Here is an 8,459-nt window from a genome sequence, read left to right on the forward strand (position 1 = left end):
CAGGTGTGGGCTGTGGGAAGACCCCTGGTCACCCACCCGCTCAAGCCCCCCACTCTTTATCAACAATACGATACACAGCAAGGCTAAGGTCCAGACTGTCTGGAAACTGAGATTCCACCCTGAGGCAGAGGTTAGATAACACCTAGAAACTGAACACTGTATTTGCTAGAATATAAAGTGTGTGAAACCCTCTGAACAGTTCCATCTCGTGGTGTCCACAAATGTCTCTCTCACTAAGTTTAAAAGAAATCAGAGGATGGCCTAGTCCAGGAAGAGAAAGCGTCTCCAGGTTGGCAGATCTCTAGTGCATACCATCCGTGGCCATGCTAATTGTGAACATAAAAAAACTTTCCAAATACTCATCTTGACAAATAGTTCATTATATTCACCCAGATAGAAAATAAGTTCTTAACTATTCTGAGGTAGATTTCAACATAGAAAAAAAAGCATAATCAGAACATTTTATATAGTAAATAAACTTTATTTATCTGTTTTTCCGAGATGACATTGCCAACAGTCACAGATTTGCATACAATAGTTATGTGTTGACTATTTACAATTTACAGTAGTATTTTTTCCTCTGAAAAATATAAGTACAAAAGCTAAGTAAACAATGAGGTACTGCAGTTTGGATTTCTCATATGTCATAACTTAAAGAACTAGTCTTTAGTAAATATTCAACAAATCAATCTGGATAAAATAGTAAATTAAATGCTCTAATTTATCAGAAAACCCCCACTAAGTTTCACCTCAAAATGTATTGCACAAGTCTTTTTTTAAAAATCACTCTAAAAATAAATAGAAAAGGCAAGCAGTTCTTTTAGAAGAGAGACAAAAAGAATGGAAGAACGGAACATTAAGTGAGCCCATAAATCAGGTTAAGTTATTTAAAAAATTTTAAACAACATAAAACTCTTCCCAGGAGAAAAAAGAAGAAAGAAAAAACTACCACCATTTCCCACTGATACGACCTATTTTAAAGGCTAACCGTGGGCCAATGTCAGATTTTTCAGGAAGAGCCCTGAACAACAGCTTTCCTCAAAGAGCAGCAATGTGCAGCCTTCCAACCTTGCCCAACACGATTCTCCTCATTTCTTCAAGATGAAGACCGAAGCCATGACTGGAAAAGGAAAAGAGGATAAAGAAAAACACACCTTTAAAGCCAGCCCTTTGGGAGATTAGTTGTTTCAAGTTAAAATTAAATTATATTCTATGGCCTGGGATTGAAGTAGAAATTTTCTAAGAATTAAGTCGTACAGAAATCTTCTAAAAATCAATGTCCTTGGAATGATCTGACCTCGAGTCAGCAATCCTGACAAAGAGTGTTTGTAAGTGACACTGAAGTTCTTGCCCTTCACCACATATTGAATGCTACCAGGTCATAGATAAAGCTGAGTCACCATGCTGACTCAGCAGTCTCTCTGGGATGCAGCAATTCAGACTGCATTACAGAGGAGAGAGTTCCTCCTTTGCCCTAATGTGTGGTTTTCCTACCTACTGCAGTTCTCAGGGGTGGCATGCGTGGCAGCAAAGGACAAACAGCATTTTGGTGTAAAAGCTATGCCTCACCTGAAATTAACAAACTTAACTTTAAAAATGTAAAATGTTATGAGAAATAATGCCAAACCTTCCTAGTAAGTTGCCTTAAAATGCTAAAATCTCATAGTCAGATCAAATATGAGGTTTAAAAAAAGCCATAAAAATAAATTACCGAGTCCTAACCGGTTTGGCTCAGTGGATAGAGCATTGGCCTGCGGACTGAAGGGTCCCAGGTTCGATTCTGGTCAAGGGCATGTGCCTGGGTTGCTCCCAGTAGGAGGTGTGCAGGAGGCAGCTGATCGATGTTTCTCTCTCATCCATGTTTCTTAACTCTCTCTCCCTCCCCCTTCCTCTGTGTAAAAAAATCAATATATAAAAAAATAAATAAAATAAATAAATTACCAAATAAGATTAAGTAAATGAGACAAACTTTCATATATATTTAGTGGAAAGAGAAAGTTTTAAAGTCTTCTCAATCTGTAAATGAACAATATAATCCACTACTTATGATGTACTTCAAACAGCATCATATTCTTTATAAAACTAGCTCAATGATCATGTTGGCCCTAGAAATCTAGACAAGATAAGAAAAAAAACCTTCTGACTTATATGCATGCATATAAGCATAACCAATGGACACAAGACACTGGGAGGCGGGGGGGGAATAAGGGCATGTGCACGGGATAGGGGAGGCCAGGGGAAGGTCAATGGAGAAAAAAGGAGACATATGTACTACTATTTATAATACTTTAAACAAGAAAATAAAATTTTTTTAAAAAAACCCTTCTGTTATATTTAAATTCCCATGTCAGTTATTATTTCAAAATCTCAGCTTGAGCTGTTGCAGGAAGAAATTCATGCATGACCCAAAAATGAATGTCAGTATCATGAAAGACAAAATGGCTGGGAGGAGTTCTCTAATTTAAAGGAGAGACTAGAAAAACATGACAATAAACGGCAATATGCAATCTCTGAATGGATCCTGGAATTTAAAAAATTATGAAAGATATTCTTTCAGAAACTGGAAAAATGTAAGTATTACTATATACTAGATAACAGTATTATGTTAATATTAAATTTTCTGAGAGTGATTATTGTATTATGAGTATGTAAGAAAAGCCCTTGTTCTTAAAGATATTTGTTAAAATGTGTAGTTTATGTTTGCAAGCAACTGTCAAATGTTACAGAAGGGAACTACACATGGAGAGAACGAGCGAGAATGAGAGCAAGTGAAAAAATTTGGCAAAATGTTAATAATTGGTGAATACAGGTGAGAGTATATAAGCGTTTATTGTACCATTTTGCAAATCAAACTAAAAGTTGAGATAGTCAATCAATTAATCAATCAGTAGAAATGCTACACAGTAATCATTTCCAGTGATTAATGACAGTACTTAAATGCAATAATGTAATAAGCATGATGCGATATTTATATTGTTTAAAAAGAAAAATTTGCCCTAGCAGGTTTGGCTCAGTGGGTAGAGTGTCAGCATGTGGACTGAAGAGCCCAGGGTTTGATTTGATTCTGATCAAGGGCACATGCCCGGGATGAGGGCTCAATCCCCAGTGTGGGGCGTGCAGGAGGCAGCCAATCAATTATTCTCTCTCATCATTGATATTTCTCTCTCTCTCTCTCTCTCTCCCTTTCCATTCCTCTCTGAAATATATATATATATATGTATGTGTGTGTATATATATATATATGAAAATTTAAGACTTACTGAGTTTGATATGGGATTTACATGACCAAGATAATTCTAGGTAATCACTAAGGCAAGTTACTTGATATATATTAAAATCAAAATGAGCTTCAAATGTAGGCAAAAAGAATTTTTAAAGCTAAACAGTTTTTTTAAATGCTGTATATTGACATTTTAAACCTTGATACTGTTAGCTGAATACTAGCCAAATTAACAATCATAGGAGGCTTTAATTGTAATTAAGTTTATTAATTGTGATCAGGTTATTTGTGATTTGTGAAAACTCTAGCAAAGTTTGAGGTAAAAATGTTCTCTAAATTTTTAGGGGGTGCTAAATCAAGCTAATTGCATGAATAATATGTGGAGGTAATTGAAAGGGTATTTAAATAGTGAAGACAGTTAATTGCTTTGAAATATTTTAGATGCCTCCACTTCACTATAATAACATGAAATCTATATAATAAAAGCCTAAGCGACCATTACAGTGGAAAGACCAGAACAACGGGTCGCTATGATGCGCACTGACCACCAGATGCGCACCAGATGCTCAACACAGGAGCTGCCCCCTAGTGGTCAGTGCGTTCCCACAGGGGGAGCACCACTCAGCCAGTAACCGGGCTTACGGCTAGCAAGCTCAGCAGCAGTGACGGGAGCCTCTCCTGCCTCCATGGCAGCACTAAGGAGCAGCGAGCCGAGCGATAAGGAGCAATGAGCAGGTGGGCAGTAAGGAGCAAGGGGTCCCGGACTGTGAGAGGGCTGAGGGAGCCACCCTCCCACTGTACAAATTTCATGCACTGGGCCTCTAGCTAGAAATAGCCATCTTCAATTAAAGCAGGCTGCCTAAGGGTCTCTACAGGACAAATGTGTTATTTTGTTGATCCCAGGAAGTAATAAAACTGCATTTATTTTTAAATCAACTTCACTAATTTTCATTATTTCAGACTAGCCTTGACTCTAAGTAAGCTTTACAATATTTTAATTTCTGGATTTGTGAAATATATCACTTCATTTTTACCTAGAAAATGATTTTTCATTTCTTTCTTACAATCTTTATTGACTTCAAAGAACATTCTTGGGAATTAAAAAAACTAAAAGGAATATAGAATGCATAAGTACTTTTTTGGATTCTTTAACAAAATTTCAAAAGAGCAATTCTGAAACTTACAAGTAATATTTAAAGAACTAAAACTCACTAAAATTATATAACCTTACTGATAGAGGTGATTGTTAATCTATTAAACAGAATTAATGGAAAACACCTATATTAACCCATAGCAAAATCATATATTCATTAAACAAAAAAGCAAAAGAATTCCAGAGAAATGGTTAGTATCATGCAACATAGAAGACACACAAGACATTATTCTTCACTCACCACATGCTAACTAAGCACAGACTGATGGTTTACTCAGAAGATACCACTGCGAGGTGAAGTATACTACAAAGCCAGGGAGAAAAAAAAGCTTATTGGGTTAGTTTTAAGACTTAATATAACACATGGGTTATATGTGTATATGAGCTTTAAATGATTAAACAGATTCTACTTAAATTTTTCTTAAATCTCCTCAAATCAAGGAAGTATAGGCAAAGTATAAGGAATCTGTAATACCTCCCTCCTATAACACTATGTAGCTGAGATTTTTACTTGTAACTTTAATTTTAAAATTTAAACATAATTAAAAATGTACTTCCCACTTAGTGGATAGAGTGTCGGTCTGTGGACTAAAGGGTCCCGGGTTCGATTCTGGTAAAGGGCACATGCCCAGGTTGTGGGCTCGATCCCTAGTGGGGGGCATGCAGGAGGCAGCTGATCAATGATTCTCTCTCATCAATGATGTTTCTCTCTTTCTCTCCCTCTCCCTTCCTCTCTGAAATCAATAAAAATATATATATTTTTTAAAACACATAAAAAAAAGGACCCAATTTCAAACATAGTTTTAATGCAGCAACTTTCTGCAGTAAATTCTATGTCCTGTTTTAAGATGGTCATAATCCAAGATTATTAACTAGCTTCCTGATTTGCTTTAAAACAGCATCAGGAAAAAACAGGTGTTGTTTATAAAATCTGAGTCTATTCTTGGATAATGTGACCAACCTTAGAAGTACCACTTTACTTACTTATTTATATTTAATGTGAAGTTAGTAAAAAGCAGCAAAATCAAAAGGAAAACTAGAAAATAATATTTGCAACACACACAACACAATAAGGTTAATATCCTATTGGAAAACTTGCAAAATATATGTATATAGATGCTCCCCTTTGTCTATGCTCGTAAGTATTGAAAAACTGGACACCAGCTAAGTGTCCATGAATAGGAAACCAGTGAATTAAATTGTAGGACATCAGCCCTGACCAGTTTGGCTCGGTGGATAGAGCATCAGCCTGTGGACTGAAGGGTCCCAGGTTCGATTCCGGTCAAGGGCATGTACCTTGGTTGCAGAAACATCCCCAGTAAGGGATGTGCAGGAGGCAGCCGATCAACTATCCCTCTCTCTTCCTCTCTGTAAAAAAATCAATAAAATATATTTAAAAAATAAATAAATAAATAAAGTGTAGGACATCCATCTATATATATAAAAGCCTAAGTGACCTTTAGGCTTGACTGGTCAACTAGTCACTATGACATGCACTGACCACCAAGGGGCAGATGCTCAATGCAGAAGCTGCCCCCTGGTGGTCAGTGCACTCCCACAGCCAACCTTCCACAGCCCCTCCCTCCCCCTGGCTGGCCAGCCCTTCACCACCTTCCCCCCCCAAATAGGCCTGGATCACCAGCCAGGCCAAGGAACCCCACCCATGCATGAATTCGTGCACAGGGCCTCTAGTATAATCATAAAATCAGCCATTAAAAAGAATGAGGTAAAACTATTTGTAATGAGGTGGCATAATATAAAAATAGAGTAAGTGAAAAAAGCAAGCTGCTGCCTACTCTCATTTTTATGAAATAATTAAGTGATGAAGGAGTAATTATTAACATATTAATAAAGCTTAGAAAATCTGGGACAGTCACCACACTATAAACAATGATGGTCTTGGCATGGTGAAACAGCTGGGAGGCTGAAGATCATGAAGATTTCCCCTTCTGTGTAATGCTTCTGAATTGTTTACAATGTGTTTTGACAATGATAACTTATTACATAATTCTTTTAAAAATCAAGAGTCAAAACTACTTTTAAGATTATAAATAAATATTTTACACATGCAGTATCTTTCACTATGCATCAATTTTATGGGTTAGAACCAGAACAAATTGCTGGCCACTACAGAAAGGGAGATTTGGGATCAAGATAAACAAGAACTTTTCTAAGACACAAGCAGTCTGTCTAGATAAGATGGAATGCTTTGGGAGATAATTACTTATTGGTTTAGTCCTTCTTTCTGGAGATACTCAAATATAGGCTAACCCATCACTAAGGAGAAGATCTTTTCGTGCTTCAGTGAGGAGAGAATAAAAGAGAAGAGTAGTACTGAGATCATGAAACAGGGCAAAAAGAAGTTAGGCATGGAGAATTTTGCATAACTTATGAAGTGTGTGTTAGTTCCGATTTAATCACAGCTGACTTCACACAAGGATTTCTAATAATTTCGTTATCTACATTTCCCTTGTAGGACATGTCACAAGCTCAAAAATGCTTAAATTCACGCAGCCAGTTTGGTTCAGTAGTTGAGTGTTGACCTATGAACCATGAGATCATGGTTCAATTCCCAGTTTCGGGCTCGATCCTCAGTATGGAGTGTGCAGGAGGCAGCCGATTGATGATTCTCTCTCATCACTGATATTTTTTTCTCCCTCTCCCTCTCCCTTCCTCTCTCTGAAATCAATAAAAACATATTTTTAAATTCTTTCACTCAGAATTACTGTATATTTGGAAATCAACTAAAATAGAATAAAGAACTGCAATCTGTAAAACATCATTATATAATTAATAGTTATACCAGAAAAATGCCTTTTCTATCCTTCCCATAAATAGCCCAAATTCTGGAAATTCAATATAGCATATATGGGCATCAACCTCATATATGTTATTAAATAAGACAGTTCTTTCCTTGAAAACACCCCTTCACATATCTGTCCTAAATTAAACTTTCTTATTGTGGATTCACTCTCATTTTTCAGGCTATAGTATAATAATAAAAAAAATTTATTTCTTTTACCAACTCAAAGTCTTTGTAAATAAGACAGAATAGAATGTAAGTAGATAAGACAAAGTCATCTTCTACTAGTAACCTATTTTTAAAGCTTACCATTGGTCGAGCATCTTCTCTTTCCAAAATTTTCTGAGTCTGATCATCAGGAAACTTCAGTACAGTGGTTATAACTTTTGCCATGGTCTACAAGAAAAGCAAGAGATGATGACTAATAGATGTTAGAGCAGAAGTCTTGGCCCGTTCTGACATGTTCTGCTGGTGAGATTCTTAAGTGCTCTCAATGGAAGCCACGACCAAAGAAGTATGATGTGAAGGTATCAATCAAGGAAATAACAGCCAACACTAGAACTTCAATTTGAAAGGACTCCTCACAATGTCTGGCTGACATTATTTTAAGAAGATGCAATTACAATAGCATGAAGCTATATAAAGTTCTAATGCTCTTGGCCCTTTGTCTTATTAACATACAACTTTATTACTCATTCATTTTATGAGGCTTTTTATTTGTAGAAATCTATCTAGTAAGTGATGTATTGTCAATACATATGCTCTAAATAATCAGAATTAGATACTCCCAAGTTCAGCTTTAACTAAATCACATCATATATCTCATAAACATGGGCTACTGCATGAACATGAACATGCTTAGTAGGTATTTTAAAACATGCAGCACATCAACCTAATAGAAATACAAATTACATTTTAAATAAACACAAGATGTTTTGTTTGGTAGAAAACATGACGAATCAAACAGTACACATGGTGGCTTGCAAAACAAGATAATAAATTGTGCAGATCTAAATAAATATACCGTAAGTCAGACTGTCACCCATAAGCTCGTGGAAAATTCTCCTCAAAGGTTGAAATTCCCTATTTTGTATCAAGATGAGATGTTTTGAGGGAGACAGAGAGGAAAGAAGATACCACTTATGAAATAAGTAGGACAACAAGTTTAGACCTTACATACAGATTCAGGTGCTAGGGCTCTCCTGAGGATTCCTACAGAGAAGGGGAGGATCACTCAGAGAACTGACTCTAACACATTCCTTGTTCACTGCTACACAGACTAA

General features: G+C 36.3%; 1 protein-coding gene across 7 annotated transcripts in view; it reads right to left on the minus strand.

Moving 5' to 3' along the window:
• Nucleotides 1–460: 460 nt before the first annotated feature.
• GOLGA4 (golgin A4) overlaps nucleotides 461–8,459 on the minus strand; it is an 86,279-nt gene continuing 78,280 nt past the window's right edge. For 5 of the 7 annotated variants that reach the window (XM_005877077.2, XM_005877076.2, XM_005877074.2 and 2 more), the window contains 3 exons: nucleotides 7,486–7,572; nucleotides 4,615–4,677; nucleotides 461–1,120 (listed from right to left, as the gene is read on the minus strand). In XM_005877077.2, coding sequence (XP_005877139.1) covers nucleotides 4,648–4,677; nucleotides 7,486–7,572 — 117 coding nt within the window. In that variant the 3' untranslated portion in view covers nucleotides 461–1,120; nucleotides 4,615–4,647. The remainder of the gene's footprint in view (nucleotides 1,121–4,614; nucleotides 4,678–7,485; nucleotides 7,573–8,459) is intronic. The other 2 variants (XM_014548410.1, XM_005877075.2) reach the window with 1 other exon arrangement.

This window comes from Myotis brandtii, unplaced genomic scaffold, assembly GCF_000412655.1.
Source record: "Myotis brandtii unplaced genomic scaffold, ASM41265v1 scaffold506, whole genome shotgun sequence".
NCBI classification, from domain to species: Eukaryota; Metazoa; Chordata; class Mammalia; order Chiroptera; family Vespertilionidae; genus Myotis; species Myotis brandtii.